Consider the following 18,767-nt stretch of genomic DNA (forward strand, 5'->3'; position numbering starts at 1 on the left):
ACCAAGCTCTGTAAGTCCCCATCCTGGGCATCTCTCATGGTCTATGCTCTAAGCCCATCTCTTTTGGTCCTTTGGTGGCTGTGCATCCTTTTCCTGCCACACTGGATCCATTCTGGGGACTTCAGCTGCCTCCCTACCCTGAGTGCTTCACTGGGATGAGCATTCCCAAGGTCTGACATGCTTCTGTCAGCCCTTGCACAGTAAATGTGTCTGTTCACATCCCTGTCTTCAAAAGGTCAGTGCAGCAACTGGGGACCGTGGGCACAGACTTGGGGTGGTGATTGAAGTCAAATTAAAAAAGATTAACTCAGCCAAGGAGACTTAATTGAAAATGGTAATGAGGAACTGTGTGGTGTGATCCTGTTGTGCTGACACTTGGTTCCACTGGGTGGTTTCAGTGATACCAGGTTTGACTTCACACACAGCTGTGGGCTGAGGGCTCATAACAGGTACAGCCAAATTCCAGAGGAGTTCCTGGAGTCCCAGTGCATCCCCAGTGCAGTATAGATGTAGATTTAAATTAGGTATTAGGAAACATTTCTTCATGGGAAGGGCAGTGAGACAATGGCACAGCTGCCCAGGGCATGGTGGAATCACCATCCCTGAGATGTTCACAAGCAGTGTGGATGTGGCATTTGGGGACATGGGCTAGTGGTGGCTTTGCAGTGCTGGCTTAAGGGTTGGACTCAATGATCTTAAAGGTCTTTTCCAAACTACAAAATGCCATGACTCTGTGATTCTGTTGCTGTCTGCTGTCTCTCCAGCACTGTCCCCTCCACTCTGGTGTGTAACACACTCCCCTCTCATTCCTCTCATGCTGGTTCTTGTCTGCCCCTCTGCTTGGGAATGATTCTAGCAACACCCCTTGCCAAGCTGAATTTGTTAATGTGGGGGCTGTAGGAGAAGGATAAACAGCCTCAGCAAGGCAGGGAGGGTTCTGTGCTGTGTGAGGAGCAGCACTGATGCTGCCCTTGCTGCTGTCCCTCTCTCTCCACACAGATCAACCCCCTCTCCTATGGAGGTGTGGTCCAGACCTACAGACTGCCCACCTACAGCTGCTATCCCAGGGACTCCTGGGCATCTCTCTGCAAGAAACTCTTCCTTGGAGAGCTCATCTACCCCTGGAAACACAAAGGAGACAAGCAGAACTAAAGACAGTGGAAGAACTTGGGAACTTGACCTGAAAAACTTAACAACTCCTAATGCTTTGGGACCAAAGGCTGCTCAGAGCCAGCAACTGCTCCATCCCTTTAAGCAGATTTTGGTAACATAGGAAGGGCTGAATTTTTAAAGGCAAGTATTTTTAAACGTTATTTTTCAACTTTCTCCTCCCCTGCCCTGTGTTTATATATTATGCTAATGATTATTTTGGAAGCAAAAGGTGAAACCCATCAGTGCCTCATGAAACCAGCACTCGGTGTCACAGAGGGAGCAGCTCCCAAATGCTCTGGGGATGAATTTCTCCTTCCATGTCAGTTCACAGGGCCATAGCAAATCAGCCCCTCAGGTGGTTTGGAGCCACAATGCTGTGGTGCCTTCAGCCAGAGCATGTTTTTATGCTTCAGACCTCAATCCAGCTGATCAAAACCATGTGGAGAATCAGCTCGTGGAGTCCTACACTGAAAACTGAACAGCAGGGTGTCTGAGCTCATGGGATATTTATTAATTTCTTTTGAGGAGGGCTTGCACTCACCCTCACTGCAGCACCAGAGGTGTTGGAGAGTGAGGCTGGAGGCCCAGAAGCACAGACTGTTTTATCATGATTCTGTGATTTCTCTTGGGAGAGTGCTTTGGATACATTTCCAAAGCGCATGAGTGCTTGGCTTTCCATGTTCTGGTCTCATTTTGATGTGTCTCCTATTCTCTCTCTTGGAAAGGGTGCCTGTGCACTGGAGGATGTCCCACTGAGCATCAGTGGTTGTGTCAAATTTAAATACAGTCCTTACCCAAAATACAGTCCTTACCCAAAATACAGTCCTGACCCAAAATACACTTCCTGCAGCTCTGCTCATTCCTCTGCCCCAGCTCAGACAAGGCCTTTGAGGTTTCTTAGGGCCATGTGAGGGAGGCAGGACTACATGGGCACTACATGGTGCCCTGTCACCCTGAGCCGGGGCAAATCCCTGGGAAAGCCAGTGTGGCAAAGCCCCCTCACCATCTGCCATTACAGGCTCTGGTGGGACATCCCTGCCTGCAGAAACTGCAGAGAACAGGTTGTTCTGTGCTTAAAACTCCTGTGCAGCATCTTCTTGTCCTGGAATGATCACTTCCTGAGGAATTCTCTGCACTCCAGGTGTGAATAACTGCAGGCTGTGATGCACTCAGTGGATGAATGGTGTAAATAACATTTTCACTCCAGCTGAAGTCAGAGTCATGAGCCCCATCCTCACCTGGCACTGAGCAGAGCAGGTTTACACCTCACCTCCCTCTCATCTTTCCTGTGGAGCTCCTAAATGATATCCCCTGGTTCCTCCCACGCCTGCACAGTTCAGTTTGCTGACTGCTGTGAGAAACTTTGTTATTTTTGGTCTTGTGAAAGTAATGTTTCTAATATCCTGGCTTTTAAAATCTGTCTGTGGGACCAGACAGTTCATGCTGGTCCTAATCAAGGTCCTTAGGTACAAATGCCATGATATCCCCAGAGACAGCCCAGAGCCACAAACACCAGCATCTGTGACCTTCCTACTGGGACCCTGCCAGATGTATCAGATGTTCCAGCATTGGGTTTGTTTACTGAAGGCTGATACTGACTCTGGCGTGGGGAAATACCAAACCAAGGAAAAGCTCCTCCTCAAACCTGAGATCCTGAGTCTTCTGCAAGGGAGAACCTGGAGCAGCCCAGCTGGGCCGTGGCAGCTCCTTGTGCTTGCAGTTCTGTGGCACCCAGAGTGGTGCCTGAGCTGCCTCTGTGCTCCTTGCACTGGCTGTTCTCCTTGCCTGCAGTGGTATCTGAGCATCTCAGTTGCTCCTGCTGGATGTTTGCCATGTCTCTCCTCTTCCTTTCCAGTCCCTGCTGGAAGAGTCTTCCCCCACCCTTTCCGACTGTGTGCAGGGACATTGCAGCAGTGCAGCAGACATCCTGCTCAGGAGCACCTGACCTTATGTCATCTCTCTAATTAGAGTTAGGATCTGCCTCATCTTCCACAGCAGCACAGACTGGCCCAGTGCTGGCATTTCCTCAGGGAAGAGGCTGCTGGCAAGGCCCTGGCTCTGATTTGTCCTCAGATCCATGTTTTCCAGAACAGCTCTTGGATAAGAAGTAGTTAAAAATTCCAGTTCTCCCATTCCTACCATGCACCCCTTATAGCAGGCTGCAAGCAGGCTTTGCCAGCCATCAGTCAAAGACTCTAATCTTACAGACTTTTTTTAATACTGCATTTCCTTATTATTATTTCTCCCTCCTTTTGGTTCCCAGTGCTGCCACAAACCCCCTCGTTACATAGGCAGGGGGTTTGTGAAGGAAAATGTGATTCACTGTGTGAAAAACTCTATCCTAGAGAGAAATTCTGCCTTGGAGAAATACTTTCTTCCCCTAACCAGGACAGAGTGTGACAATGCTGAAAGGAAACCTCAGTAATTATTGCACTGAAAGCTCTGGTTATGGGTTTGGGAGTTTTCCCTGATGCTGCAGCTGGACTGTGCCCTGTTCAGGCCCACACAAAGACTCTTGCACAAATACACAGCCCATATATTGACTTCCAGTAGTTAAGGAAAACCTGCATTTCATCCTGCAGAATATGAGCTGCTTTCCTTCTGCCCTGTGTTGCTTCTTCCTGCTGCTCCAATACCCTCTTCTTGCTTAACTCTATCCCTCAGTGGTTTAGCCTTTATGATGGTCACACCATCCCAGGGAGCTGCTGGAGGTTGTGATCACGTCCTCCAGCCCCTGCTCATGCAGGGCCACCCAAGGCTGGTCACCCAGGACCGTGTCCAGGTGGCTTTGGGCTATCTCCAAGGATGGCAGCTCCAACAACCTGTGCCAGTGGCTGATGACCCCCACAGTGAAAGGTGTGGCTGGTGACCCTCACAGTGAAAGGTGTGGCTGGTGACCCTCACAGTGAAAGGCTGTGGCTGATCACCCTCACAGTGAAAGGTGTGCCTGGTGACCCCCTCAGTGAAAGGTGTGCCTGGTGACCCCCTCAGTGAAAGGTGTGGCTGGTCACCCCCACAGTGAAAGGCTGTTCCCTCTCTCAGCAGGGTTTGAGGTGTTTCAGTTGATGACTCTGGTCCTGGTGTTGTGCAGAGCTCAGTGACACCGTAACTCAGATTGCCTCAGGAATGTGAACACTGGCAGTGCTGTGCCATCTCTGCTCCTGTTCCCCCTCTTCAGGCACTGCTAGCAGCCCCTTTGCCTTTTGGGGGATAAAGCCTTGGTTAGGGGGGTGCCTGTGCATTGACTCAGATCCCTTTCCTGCTCCTTGGTCCTTTTCTGGACTTGGGAGCAGAGAGCCCTTTCCTGCCACACTCCTGCTTGTGCTGAGCTCACAGGGGGAGCAGCACCCCAAACCTGGCAGTGTCCAGGTCTGCAGGGTCAGGGAACAGCCCAGAGTTGGAGCCCTGGGCTGTGCAGGGGGAGTGTGCTGTGCACACACAGGGGATGGCTCTGGATCTCAGCTCATCTCCCACATGACAGGAGGCCACAGGGCTTCCCAGCTGGATTGGGAGCTTTGGGTGCAGGATAAACACGTTCAGAGCAATCCAAGCCCCATGTGGGCAGCTGATCTGCCTTCCTGGGTGAGAACAGTGCCCACCACCTTTGTCTCTAGCTCACCATTCTGCATTAGGGGTTGCTGCAAGAGTCTGTCACCTTTGGCTCCAGCCCTTATCCACACCTGAGCCTCAAACCAGGAAAGCCCAAACTCCCCATTTACCATCTCAGCAAGCTAAATATGAGGAGTGTTCCTGCACTGATGAGTGCTGCAGGTGACAGAACACTGCCCTGCATTCCCAGGCAGGTGCTGGGGAGCAGTGGAGGTGTTTGGGGGAAGCTGCAGAGCCCAGGCCCAGCTCAGGGCAGGGACAGGCTGCAGCTCCTCTGCCATCCACCGTTATTGAACATCTGGCACTGGGGAAGTTCCTGAGAACTTCACAGTTCTTGTAATCATCCTCCTCACGGTGTTTTCTGGTTTTGAGTAAAGTATTATAAAAGAGCACTGACTCATTGAGGGTTTCATTAAAAGTGTGTGAGTGTTTGTGATGAGGTTTGGCAGGGAAGTTCAAAGCCACTGTGCATTTCTCCTTCCCTCACGTGAGGCACCAGGCGTTCAGCAGGAGCAGAGTGCTCCCACAGCAGTGACACAGGGCTTGTTCTAAATGTCACCACCAGCCCCAGCTGAAGGTGACTTCCTTCCCCCTGCAGCCCTGATGTGAAACACAGCCTGGTGATGTGAAACACACACACAGTCCTGTGCACCAGTCCAGGAACGAGCCCTGCCTGGCTTCAGGCACATCAGAGCTCCAGTTGTGCAGGCAGGAGTGCTGGGCAGAGCAGTGGCACAGCAGGACAGTGCCAGTGCCAGCAGTGCCAGCTGCAGCAGGGCTGAGGGGTGCTGCACATTCCAGTGCTTGTGTGCAAGTATAGGGATGGAGAGCTTTGTTCTACTGATAGGTTTTATTGGTTAACTCAACCTTTTAATCAGAACTTGAATGGATTCTGATTACTCCAGAACAAAGATGTTGGGAGGAACATCCAGCCCTTACCTGTAGCTTGCCTTGCTGCTGAGCACAGTGTGGCTGTCAGCAGCACAGGGACAGTATGCCCTGCCCATGGGGTGTGCTCAGTGTGAGGGCAGGACAGGGGACAATCCTCTGCACAATCTGAGCAGCAGCCCAAGCTGGGCCTGGGAGTGGTGGATCCTTCTGGCCACTCCTTCCCTCCTCACACCAGAGCACTCACTCCCTTGAATTCCATCCCTTTCTCCTTTTCCCTCTCCCAGCTGAATGCATGGCTGTGACAAAGCCCCCACACTGCAGCAAGCCCCTGCCAGGATTGCCCCTCTCCCTCTGGCTCCCACCTCTTGCCACAATTCCCACCTGTCTGGGCTCTGTTTGGTTTCCACCATCCCACCAAAGACAGGAGAAATTCCTGGAATGAGTGAGGGTTTGGCTGCCCCGTGGAGCACCAGGACTGAGACCCAGAGGCTGAGAAAAGAGAGAGAAAATAGAGGAGATTGCTGCTCATCCTCTCCTGTCCACCTGCACTGCTTTGGGTCCATTGGACTGTTGGACAGAAATGAGGCTTTTCTCTCCTCCTGGAGAAAAGAAACATCTCCGGGTCCCCACTTTCTCCTTCCCCTGCTCTGCTGCCCAGGCTGTGCCCTGGGTGGGTGTTTCTGCACAGGCTTCACCTTCCAAGCCCCTTTACCCTGGCAATGCAGTGGCTGCAGGAGGACATTTGCTCCTTGGGGTGGCTTTAGCTGCTCTTTGGGTGGCTTTAGATGCTCTTTGGGGTCACTTTAGCTGCTCTTTGGGGTTGCTTTGGCTGCCCTTTTCTTTTCCCCTGTCCCTGCTCTCACTGTGCTTGGCAGCAGCCGTGGGAGCTGGCAGAGGGCACAGAGTGGGGCTGGGTTTGGCCCCTGCCAATGGAGAAGCCAAACTGAGCAGCTGAGGGTGAGGATCCCCTTGGCCCACAGGACACAAACCCCTCACCAGAACAGGCCCCAGAGGGATCCAGGGCAGCACAGGAGCTGAGCCCTCAGGCTGTGGGAGAGGAGAGGGAGCCAGAGAGACCCCCAAAGAGGGGGAAGCCCCCCTCCCTGTGAGAGGGAACAGCTCTGGAGAGAGCCCAGGGAGGCCACAGAGATGCTCCAAGGACTGGAGCCAGGCTGGCAGAGCTGGGGGTGCTCACCTGGAGAGGAGAAGCTCCAGGGACACCTCAGAGCCCCTGCCAGGGCCTGAAGGGGCTCCAGGAGAGCTGCAGAGGGACTGGGGACAAGGGATGGAGGGACAGGACACAGGGAATGGCTCCCAGTGCCAGAGGGCAGGGATGGATGGGATATTGGGAATTGGGAATTGTTCCCTGTGAGGGTGGGCAGGCCCTGGCACAGGGTGCCCACCCTGGATCCCTGGCAGTGCCCAAGGCCAGGCTGGGCAGGGCTGGGAGCACCTGGGACAGTGGAGGTGTCCCTCCATAGCAGGGGTGGAGCTGGTTGGTCTCTGGGGTCCCTCCAACACAAACCATTCTGTGGTTCTATAAAAACATCCCCTTGAATCCATCCCCTCTCCCTCTCCATCCATGAGTGACCCTCTGGCATGAGCAGCCAGCAGAGCTCCCCCAGGAGCTGCAGGGTCCTCACAGGCTCAGGGCACGTGGGTCATGGGCACGGCATTCCCTGGAGCAGCAGGCTGGGAACAGGGATGGTGAAATGCCCAGCTCTGGATGCTCTGTTCAGCACAGGGGTTTGTCAGCAATGATGGCAGGGAGGGGTTCCTCCACACCTTCCATCGGGAATCCCCTGGGATTGGGTTTGGGAGTGATTCCTCAGGCCAATGCCAAGGGATTCCAGTGGAGAACATCCAGGTACAGCCTGGTACAGCACCCACAGCCCCATTCCCTGGGGACACGCTGCATGTCCCCATGGCTGCCCCTGCCCCACCGACAATGGAGTGCACACACCTCCCACCCCAAAACCCGCTGCCTGCCATAACATGGATGATCACCCACCTGGATGCCCCAAACTGTGGATGCCCCTCTTTCTGCGTGCCCACCCCATATCTGGAGGAGGACACCTGTATGCCCTCCCTCCTACGTACCCACCCACCTGGACATCTCTGACACCTGGATGTCCCAAATCCTGGGTGCCGCCTCTTCTTGGATGTCCCACACATCTGGATGTGCCCCAATCTACGAGCCCCTCCCATCTGGATGCTCAGCTCACATGCGGATGCCCCCCCTTCCTGGATGACACCTGGGTGCCCCGCACACACGGATGTGCCCCAATCCCGCTCCCCAATCCCGGTTCCCCCAACTCCGGTTCCACAGTCCCGGTTCCTCCAGTCCCCCTCCCCAGTCCCGGTTCCCCAATCCCGCTCTCCCAACCCCGGTTTCGTAATCCCGTTTCCCCAATCCCGGTTCCCCCCAATCCCGGCTCTCCCAATCCCGGTTCCGCAGTCCCGTTTCCCCAATCCCGGTTCCCCCTCAATCCCGCTACCCCAGTCCCTCCCGCGTCGAGCACTACCCCGCCCTACTCGCTATCCCATCATGCTCCTCTTCCCGCAAGGCACGCCGGGAGCTGTAGTCCTCAGTCGCCCAGCCGTCCACTGGCCCTGCCCCCTGAGCTCTCAGGGGCGCGTCGGGGCGGGGCGCTTCTGATTGACGTGTGGCTGAGCCTATGGAAGCGGCGAATATGTGGAGGAGGCGGGGCCATTTCTGATTGACGTGCGGTTTAGCCTATGGGAACGGCGAGAGCGGGGCCGAGGCACCGCCTGGGCTCGGGCGGACACGGCGGCTCCGTGAGGCGGGGGCGGCCCTGCCCGGCTGAGGTGGGTGGCGGGACCGGAGCTGGGGCTGACCTGGCGCGGTGCTGCGGCCCGGCGGGGCGGAGCGGGCTCGGGGCCCGGTGGGGCGGCGGCGCTTTGTGCGAGTGGGAGGGCGGAGCGGAGCCGTGTCAGCGGCGGGGGCGCTGCGGGGCCGGGCCGGGCCGGGCCCTTCCTCCGCCTTCTCCTCCTCCTCCTCCTCCGCCGCAGGTCCCAGCGCGGCCCCGGCGGAAGATGCGCGGCCGGCGGTGAGCGGCGGCGGGGCAGAGGCCGCAGCCCGAGGCTGGCGGGCGGAGGATGCGGGCCGGGCCGCCCCGCCGATGAGAGGCAGGATGGGCACCCAGGGCAGCCCGGTGAAGAGCTACGATTACCTGCTCAAGTTCCTGCTGGTGGGCGACAGCGACGTGGGCAAGGGGGAGATCCTGGAGAGCCTGCAGGACGGCGCCTCCGAGTCCCCCTACGCCTACAGCAACGGTAAGGGGGGCTGGGGGGCACCGGGCCGCGGGACCCCATCGCTGTCACACCCCTGCCGCTGTCACCTCCCCCGCCATTGCTGTCACCGCATCCCGCGGGGACCCCGAGGGCCCTCACCCCAGCGCCGAACTGGCGGCCAGGGAGGGGTTGTTTTGCTTTTTCCTTTGTTTTTTTTTTTTCATTAACTGGGAGCGCAGCGCGTGGCAGGCAGCTCAGAGGCCTCCTCAGCTCCTTGAAATGCCCCAAATCTGGAGGAGAATGTGGGCAGAGGGGCTGGTGTCTGATGTAATCCCGGGATGCGCAGCCGGACCCTTCCCCAGCGGTCCCAGGGCTGCCCTCCCTGCCTCTCCCCGGCTGCCACAAGGACCGAGCCGTTCCCAGAGGAAGCCGGGGCTGTAACAAAAGAACTGGAGCCTGATTCCCAGCCCGGAGCCGCTCTGCCTCGGTGGCTGTACCGGGAGCGGCCGCGTTGGGTGATCCACCTCCTGCCAGCGTCGAGGTTCCTAATGGAGCCCATGACAGACCATTAACTACGCTATCACAAGACCGTAATTAAGAGCCAAGGAGTAGCGCTGTGCATTTCCTGCAGTTACGGTGTAGCGCGGCCTGGCGGGGTGCGGGTCCTGCTGTGGGTGTCAATCTGTCATCCTTCCCCCTCCTCCGTGCACAATAACATCCCCAAGGGCTCGGACCCTGCATCGTCGCTGCAGCCCAGGGCAGGAGCAGGTAGTGCTGAGTTTTGTTTGTATCAGGAACCCGAGGGAATCGGGAGCTCCTTGGTGCTCAGCACGGGCCAAATTTGGAGCGTGCAGAGTGGTGTGGCTCCGACCACACTCGGTCCTTGGAGCCACCAGCAGCTCCCCAGGAGCTGATGCAAATGCACACCTGCTCCACGGAGATTTACGGGGAGGTGGTGACTCAGAAGTGGAGCTGCCTGTGAAATGGGAGCAGCTCTTCAGGAAGGAGAAGGCTTTGCTATCGTTCATCTCCTCGGGTGTCTGGCTGGGCTGGTGTGGTTTGCCTTTGAGGAGGTGCTGGGTGCTCCGGAGCTTCCCTGAAGAGAGTTTGTGTTTCTGGAGAACCTGCCTCACCCGGGAGCTGTGGAACTGCTCCGTGGGGTTGGTGTTTACTATGTAGAGTGTAACGGGGTGGCTCTTTTAAGTGAAGTGTTGCAGCTGGAATTGTCTTCTGATTGAAGTGGGTTTGAAGCAGACAGGGTAGGAATAAGGAGTGAGTTAAGTGGGGTCTTTGGTATAGGCATGAGACCCAAAGAACAGGGATTTTGGCTGTGGCTGTAGACCTTTTGTCTCAGAACCCACTGTTTTGTAGCAACTAAATACCAGCATCTTATTGTTGGAAAAAGAAATCTCAGTGAATAATTTCAGAACCTTCCCTTGTCCTCTGTGGGCAACTGAGCCCATTCCTAATTAGAGAATTAGGTCACACACTGTTGTTTCACAGTAATATATGCTCTGACAGGCTCTGCTTCTGTTGACTCTGGGAGGCGACGCACCTTTAGGATAATCAGCTGGAGTGGCTTTGATATCCAAGTGAATTTGATCCTGCTGATGCTGCTGACAGCCTTGGCAGTGGAACTCCCTGTGCCTCTGGCACAGCTGGGACGTGCTGACAGGGCATGCTGCTCCCTTCCCTGACAGACACCATCCCCTGGGCTCTTGGATTTTGGGAACAGCTCGAGCCTGGCGTCCTCTTTGGCACGTACCTAATGCCATCCCAAAACAGCAATGCCAGAATGTTATGTGGAGGTTCTCTTTGTAAAGCTGCTTGTAAGCACATTGTCCTCGTCCTCATTGCCTCCCAGATCCCACATCCCAATTTTAAAATGAGTGTTGTGTCATCTCCCACTGTTTTGGTCAGTGCAGAAGGTACAACTGGTGTGTGCTTTGAGCTGCTCTTGTGGTGGGGACATCTCGGGTGGAGCTCAGGTCCCTGACCTTGGCAGGATGGGAGAGAGAGCATTTGCCTTCTCTGTCTAGTTAGGGTCTGCTGCTTTTGCTCTGTTTTGTGGAAACAGTTGTGAGCAGCCAGGTTTTGTGATGCAGCATGGAATGGATTGTCCTTCCAGCTCGGGGAAGGCACACCCTCAGAAGTGAAGCCCTGTAAATGTAGCTCTGTATTTTAGCTGCTCTGTATTTTAGCTGCTCTTACCCAGCCTATTAGAAAAGGGATCCAGGGATTCCTCTCTGCTCCGTGGGCACTGGGTGTTGGATCAGCACACAGCTGAGTGATGAAAAGCCTTTTTTTCTGTTGGATTTTAGGTGCTGTAAGCAGCCTCTGCCTGCCTGTGTCCGGTATCTGAGAGCCTGGGGTGCAGTGGGAGCTGTGTCTGTCACACAGCACCATAGGTGCTTCTGTCCATCCTTTTTCAGGATCCCTGAGCAGCAGTGTCACTTCTCAGCACAGCCTTGGAGCTTGGCACCTCAGTCTAAATCAGGCACATCTTCTATTAGCCCCTGCAGTTCCTGTGGTGCATAGCAAGGCCTCAGCAATGTCCTTTCTTTAAATTGCTGGCAAAATAAAGCTCCTCTGTGGGAGCAGAGGTGGTTGTTACTCCTGGTGCAGGAGATGTGAGCAATGCCCTGACCATTGCTGCAAGCTGTGAGGCCAGTGAGTATGGAACTCCTAGTGACAAAAAGGTGGCATTTTGAGGAGGAGATTGACGTTCAGGTGTCACTTGTGTGTTCCTTGCTAGGTTCATGCTGAGCTATGGAGTGTATCAGTCTCCAGGAGCATCAGCCAAGCATGCTCCCTGCATATTGGAACTGGTTTGGACTTAGCTTTTGCCTTTTCTTGGCCATCCACAGAAGACCCTGAATTAACCCTTCCTATTATTGTTTGGATTAATGCTCTTCTGGGCTTCCAATGTTGTCCTTCTTCCCAGCTTTCACCCTCCCTTTCCCAAATGTGTAGTTGTGGAGGCAGGATGCTGTTCTGAGAGGTTCAGCTACTCTGGAGGATCTCACCTGGGAACCTGAAATCCTGCATTTTCCCTGCATGGCCTCTGTGCTGTCAGTGCTGCCTCCTTCTCCCCAGGTGCAGGGAGGGGCTGCTCTGTGCCATGAGCCTGGGGTTGGTTACAGCAGACTCAGTGAAACTGTGCTTTACTTGTGGGTGAGTGCCCTGCACAGATCACACAGATCATCCATCCCCAAGCACTGGAGCAGGACAGAAGTGTGTTGGTTCTGGCGTGGTTTGGGCCATGGATGTGGTGGAGCTGCACGTGAAGCAGGGGCTGTGTTTGTGCATTAGGGGCACGAGGCTGCTCCTCACCTGAGGGACCCGTGGTGGCTTTGTCACCACCGTGTCACACATCCACTCTGGAATAGCTGGTTATTCATGTGCTGGAATGAGCTCACCCAGCAGGTTTGTTGGCTTGCAGGAGCAGCCAGCCCTGAGCTGAGGCCTGGTGAGTCAGGGCAGCTCTCAGTGCTCGGCAGGGCTGGGCTGCCCTGGGAGACAGCGCTGCTGCCCCAGAGCCTCACCACAGACTGAGGGTGATGTGCTCCTCCTCACATGATGGAGGGCTTTTTCTGCCGCTGCCTTCCCCCTCACCTGCTGCTGTTCCCACAGGAAAGAAGCAGAAATGTGTGTTAGGGAGAGAGTAGAGCGTGTTTTGGAGCAGATGGCTTTGACTGGAAAGGGGGTGGATTTTTATTTTTATTTTCCCTGTCCTCAGCTTGTATTAAGAAAGTGATGAGGATGCAGCCAATGTCCTCACTCTGATCTTGCAATGAGCACACAAAAGCTGAAATGAGAGCCCTGCCCTGCACAGAGTTGGTGCTGACACCAGCCCTAACACACCGAGTCCCAGCACCTCCTTTCAACCTTGTCCCTTGGCTGGGCTTTAGTACCTTTATTCAGGCACCATCCTTTGGTGCTCTGTATCCCACTGCTATCCAGGCCCAAGGCAATGTCAGGGAAAAGGCACCTGAGGTGCTGCTGACAGATTTGATGGTTCAGGTGAAAACTGGATCTCTCCCAAGAACTCTTCCCCAATAGCAGAAGTGCAGGAATTCAGTTCCTGGGCAGCAACAAGCCCACTAGGGCTGGGGTTCCCTGCCAGGAGCAAGGGCTGGGGCAGTGCAGCTTCCTGCCCTTTTCCTGGCCAGGAGGAACGGGAGAGGCAGCTGAAGACACTGCCCAGCCCTTGGAGGTGGTCCATCCCTTCCAGTTTGCCCGGGGGCTGCTGTTAATTACCAGGTTGTTTATCTGAGTGATCCACAGCTTTGCATGTCTTTTCCCTCTGGTTGTTTTTGTGCAACTGTCTGAATCTGGAGATCTCTAAGATGTTTCTTTCAAGTCTTCCTTTACAGCAGTTCCTCTCCTGATCTGTCCTGTGACCCCTCAGGCACCAGCGTGCAGCCAGAACCTCCCTGGTAGCTCCATGCCGAGCAGGAGATAACCTGTCCTGCAGCAGCCTGCACAGGCAGAGGGTGGAGAGACACTTTGTGTGATCCTCCCTGCTGCCATGCAGGGCATGTGAAGGGATGTTTCCCTGTGCTTCTGCTCCTTGCCTCCTGAGTTTCCAAGACTGACCATGGAGATCTCTCACTTCTAATCAGCAGCCTCTGTGGTGCTGCCGTGTTTGGCTGCAGGTCCTGCTACACTGGTTTGCTTTTCACGGCCTTAACAAGTGTGCAGCTGAGCAGCTCTGCTCTAAACTTGAACTTGTGTAAGCACAGGACCTCTCTTCATACTGGCTGACCCTCCTGAGCAGACAGGAGTTGCTGGCTGACCCCGTGTGCAGTAAAACCTCAGCCAGGGCCAGCACTGATGTAGTGGCACCTGCTGGGCACAGGCATGAGAGCTGCAGGTGTTGAGCCCAGGTTTGTGACAGCAGCTGAGTGCTCATCCTGGTGCTGCTGCACTGTCAGGGCTCTCTGGCATCAGCAGGGAGGGAAGCCTTGGTTCTGGTGCTGCTTTGCTGCCTCCTCCTCCTCCTCCCTCAGCGTGTCCTGCTCTGCTGGAGCAGCCCTGGCCGTGGCTGCCCCACTGCTTCAGCTGCTGCACACCCATGGAAACTGCTCTTTGTTTTCTGGCAGGACTGGATTCTTTGGAATAATGCTTGGAATAATGTTTCACTTTGAGGCTTTAGCTCTCTGGTGCAAGGAGGATTGAGGCAAAGTGTTCCAAGTGCAGCTCAGCCATCACGTTCCTGTAGTGGCTGCACAACTGATGTGCAGGAAATGTTTGAGCTGGACTGTGCTGGTTGTGCTGCTGGAAACCTCTTTGGATGGCTTGCAGAGTGCAGAGTGGTTGTTGCAGCAGTTGCTGCTGTCTGCCAGCACTTGCATCAGTGTCCTTCAGGGATGTTCACTTCCCTGTCAGCAGAGATGCAGAGCTGATCTCATCAGAGCAGGCAACTCAGGAACAGCTCCAGCATCTCTTGTTTCTCCATTGTTTACTACATAACCTTTGTGTGAAAAATAGTTCCAAAGATAAGTGCTGAACCTCCAGCCCTGCTTGTTGTGGGACTAACCAGCTATGATTTAAACTTAAATTCCAAAACAAAGCCAACAAACGAAAAAATCCCCATCCAGCCAAAACCCAACCCCCAAAGTGAGTGTCTGGCAGGTTTGGTGTGTCTCCCTAGTCAGGATTAGATGTGCACAACAGTGTAGGTTGTTATGTGTGCAGAACCTCTGAGGATGGTTGTGTTTTTGTGGAGATTTTATAAAGCTGGGGAGGGACCTACTCTGAAAAGTTCTGGGTTGCACTGCAGAGTTCTCACCACCCCTAATCCCTCTATAAAAGCACAGCTTTTATGGCTGTAAATGTTTTCCAGAGCCCTGAGTGCACAAAGGTGATGGGAGCTGAGCAGTACAAAGCTGAAATGGGTGGAATGTTCTTCTAATAACTGGGATTAAAAGTTTCGCTGTGGTTTTGGTTTGTAAAAAGCAGGCAGGGTTTGCTCTCTCCAGATTCCACACCAGAATTGTCCACACCTCTCTTGGTGTGGAGGTTTTTGGTTGGTTCAGTATTTAAGCTCATAGGAAAGACCACGGAAGTTAGTCTGCTCCTCCTCCTCCTCCTCCTCCCGCTTTTGTTTCCAGCTGTTCCCTGGCATGTTTTCCTCTGCAGCCTCGATGTCTCAGAACAGCAGAGCATCTTTCCATTGCACTTGAGAATAGCTAGGCTCTGAGCTGAGGCTTTGGGCTGTGCTTTTATCACCCTGCTGGTTAAAATCTGGATTTCTCTCCCTTTGCCCCTCGCTGTCCCCTGGCACTCCAGAGGAGCATTATGTCATATCAATTCCTGTGTGATTGCAGGCACTGGAGGAGGAAGGAAGCTCCAATGTGAAAACCTTCAGCTTTGTTTTGCTAAAGGCTTTGCTGTAAGGTGAGACTCACCTGAAAGAAAATTACCCTGGGGCACAGAGGGTGGTGGCTGAAGGCAAGAAACCTGCATCAGAGTCTGTTTGCTTCTGCAAAAGTTGTAGTAAATAGTAAGGTTGCAACATAGCTTGGAGATTGTTTGTTCCTATAGAGCTTCTCTTTGCTGAAAGGATTTTTACGTAGCCACAGCTTTTTAGATTTTCTTCCTCTTTTCTGCTTCATCTTTGTTTCATTTCCATTGGCCCATTCTAGATGTTGTTAGATCATGTTCAAACTTTGACACCTGTTCTCCTATAAATATAACACCTGAAATTCTTAATGTCCTGCATGTTCTGTGCAGGATTGGGCATTGAATTGGGACAAAAGTCTTTGTGCAATTCAAACATAATATTTGCTGCTTAAACCATCAGTGGTTAAGGAGGAGACAGGCAGAAAGGCCACACTGAAAGGCTGTAATTAAATGGCAGTTTAACAGAAGGTTCTGAGCATCTTTGGGGTAACCTTTTAAATAAAATGCAGAGTTTAAAAAAAATTCTTTTTTTTAAGGATTTTAACTTGTTTCCAGCCAGGCTGCTGGGTTCCTGGGACCATTTGGGGGTTTTATTGTACCATTTGCCTCTCTGTGCAGGTGATTGGCCCTGCTCCCTGCTCAGTCCTGGGCACAGAAATTACCCTGCCTTGTTTCCTTTGGTACCAGCTGTAGCAGCACCTGTAACAGGCCTTTTGCCCATGGTCCTGGAGTGGAGGCCAAGTGGACTGGAGACAGAACTATGGAAAAAAACCCAACCAAGCAATGAACAAAGAAAATGCAGCAACCCACCCCCTCACCCCATTTTGCCCATCATTTATTTAATCTTAAAGCCTTTTTTGTCCCAAGAATTGTTGTTTTTCTTACATTGTCAAGCTGCCTGAGTAACTCAGTGGTAAAATCCATCCAGGACACTGCAGCCTGTGCTGTGGCACAAGGAGATGAAACTTTGCAGGGTAGCTCTTACCTGTGCTGCTCACCCTGCCAGCAAATGTGTTTGCTGTGGAACACCTCTGTGGGTGAGACACACTTGTGTTCTTGTGGGACTCATCTGTATTAAAAGGCTGAAATTCAATACTTTGTTCTGTTTTTTTTTAATGTCAAATGCTGGCTTTTCCCTGGTGACAGCAAAAGTGCACCAGAGTGGCTGCCAGGGTAGCTGGAGTGAGATCTTTGTCCTGTAGGTCAGGAGGGGACCTGGGAGGCTCCAGTTTGGGCTTGGAAAACCTGGTTTCAGGCTGGAGAGAGCTGCTGTGAGGCAGCAGAGTTTGTACAGGTGTGTGGTGAGGGGCTTGCTGTGCCAACAAGGGCAAGGAGGGAGAGCTGAGCACACCTGCCATGCCCTGTAAGTCAGGCCCCTGGAGATCTGTTGTCATTGGAAACAGCACAGGGAAAGGTGAAAGCAGTGTTAGCAGCCATCCTGGTGCTCCCAACATGCAGCAGCCCTTTCCTGGCCCTGGTTGGTGCAGCAAGACCAAACTTGGGAGCCAGAGAAATTCCTGGGGAGTGGAATCTCTGTGGCTGTTCTGGGAGCTCTGCAGGTGTCTGCTTAACCTGCCTACACCCAGCGTGAGGGCTGCAGCTCTCTCAGGGTGTTGGGGTGTGGAGCATGGCTCTGGAAATGCTGTTTTGTTGCTGGCAAAACCCAGAAATGCCAGTGGGGTGTGGCTGGGGATGCCAGGATCAGAGGGAGCCTCTGCAGGATCCCTGAGCAGGGGTAACCTGAGGCTGGCTGTGAGATCTCAGCGCCTCAGGACTGAGGTGCCGAGCCACCGAGACCACCCTTGGGGGGCTCGAGAGTCCTGGAATGTTGCCAGAAGTGTCTGGTGGCTGGACTTTGATCCTACACAGGAGACGACACCTGTATGAAGATAAGAAGATTTCACTAGAGTGAATAGTGAAGAGATTAGTTAATTAGAGAGTGAGACACAGGGTTTAGGATTTCTGTACAGGGGGGTTTAGAGAAGTAAGATAGAAGAATTGAGGCGTGTCTTGTCTTTCTTCTTCTTCTTCTCTTCCATCTTCTGTAGTGATAGTGGCACTTTGGGATTGGTCATTACTAAAAGTGCACCGGGCAATAAGAATAAAAGGTATTAGAGAAAAATGATAAATATTGTACACGTAACTTTGGGTATAAAGATAGGTGACTGTCCAGAAGGCGAGACAGTGTGCTCATGGCTGGCTGCTGAGCAGAGCTCTGTCGGGCCGAAAGAAAATCTTTTAGATAAACAATTAATAAACACCGAGACCGAAAGAAGAACTGAAGCCTCTTCTCATCCTTTGATACACGGGCTGTCCCAAGGCCACCCCGGGCCTTTCCAGGCCCTCCAAACAGCCGAAAACCGGACAGCTGGCATGCACCAGGCACGGTGTGGGGCTGCCATGAGGCTCTGATGCTGCAGGGCAGCATCCCCTGCACAGTGTCCACAGAAGTGTCACCATGGAGGGATAGGATATTCAAAGTATTTTGGACAAACGCTTGGATTTTTTTGAGTGTTGGGGATTTTTTTGTCTCCCAGCATATCTTGATGTTTGTACGGTCATCCAGCAACAATGCAGACTGTTATGGTGCCCTCTGATTTCCCTCACAGGCTGCCTTTGTTTCTGCCTGCAGCTGTGTGGTTTTTATGGAGATCTGAATTGCAAGGCATGAAGAAACTCTTTTGTTTGGTGTCGCTTCTGTGCATAAAATCATTCTTGATTTTCTTCTAAAGCACAAATCCACTTCACATCCCTGGTTCTGGACTGACTTTGGGCTGTTTCTGGGATTTCCCGGGTGTCTGCTGAAATTGTTGGAGCTTTAGGAACAGATTTGCTTCTGGCTTCAAATGCCATTTTCTGATGCAATTGTCCCCCTTAAGTGTGCCCAGAACAAAGTTCCTCTGTGTGAGGACCATGTAGCTGCTGGAACGGTGCTGGGCTGCAGCAAGCAGTGAGCAAGTGAAATCTGCAAATCCGCCCTTCTTCGAGGTCTCCAAATCAATGTTTTCCTTTTGGCCGGTTACAAAAGCAAACAAGCAATTATTTGCTGGAGATCCCCACCTCCAAACCCTCTCAGCTGGAGATGAAGATGCCTGGGAACTGATGTGAGCAGCCTTCCTGTGAAAGGCTTCCAGGCCAAGTGGAAATCCCTCTCAGCTGAAATGAAGCGGCTGTGAATGGAAGATGGAGTGTGTTTTTCAGGAGAAAATCTACAAATCTGGGTAACTACAGAGAATTGAAAGGCGTTTGTTGTCTCTCAGTTTCAACAGGTGTCTGCACGAGGTGCTTGGCAGCTCGTTGGGTTTCTTGATCCCGTTCCCAAAGCTCAGCTAGGGTGCAGGACAGCATCACAGAGGTAAATCCCATATTTGCTGACCTTCAGTCCCAGCTCTGCAGGCACAGCTGGGCTGTTCTGCTGTGATGCTGTTGGGAAACTTCTTTCATCCTGCTCA

The 18,767-nt window shown here is 53.3% G+C and overlaps 2 protein-coding genes across 13 annotated transcripts in view; both read left to right on the plus strand.

Annotated features, from left to right (window-relative positions):
• PIGQ (phosphatidylinositol glycan anchor biosynthesis class Q) overlaps nt 1-5,148 on the plus strand; it is a 38,288-nt gene extending 33,140 nt beyond the window's left edge. For 3 of the 11 annotated variants that reach the window (XM_074553104.1, XM_074553103.1, XM_074553093.1), the window contains exons 11-12: nt 1,000-4,036; nt 4,094-5,148. In XM_074553104.1, the coding sequence (XP_074409205.1) occupies nt 1,000-1,152 (153 nt within the window). In that variant the 3' untranslated portion in view covers nt 1,153-4,036; nt 4,094-5,148. Of the gene's footprint in view, nt 1-999 lie in introns of all 11 variants that reach the window. The other 8 variants (XM_074553102.1, XM_074553101.1, XM_074553098.1 and 5 more) reach the window with 8 other exon arrangements.
• A 3,184-nt stretch (nt 5,149-8,332) lies between these two features.
• The window catches only part of RAB40C (RAB40C, member RAS oncogene family), a 36,142-nt gene continuing 25,707 nt past the window's right edge, over nt 8,333-18,767 (plus strand). Inside the window, exons 1-2 of one of the 2 annotated variants that reach the window (XM_074553105.1) lie at nt 8,333-8,481; nt 8,686-8,949. In XM_074553105.1, coding sequence (XP_074409206.1) covers nt 8,796-8,949 — 154 coding nt within the window. In that variant the 5' untranslated portion in view covers nt 8,333-8,481; nt 8,686-8,795. The other variant, XM_074553106.1, reaches the window with a different exon arrangement.

The sequence above is a fragment of the Zonotrichia albicollis genome, chromosome 16 (assembly GCF_047830755.1).
Source record: "Zonotrichia albicollis isolate bZonAlb1 chromosome 16, bZonAlb1.hap1, whole genome shotgun sequence".
Lineage (NCBI taxonomy): Eukaryota > Metazoa > Chordata > Aves > Passeriformes > Passerellidae > Zonotrichia > Zonotrichia albicollis.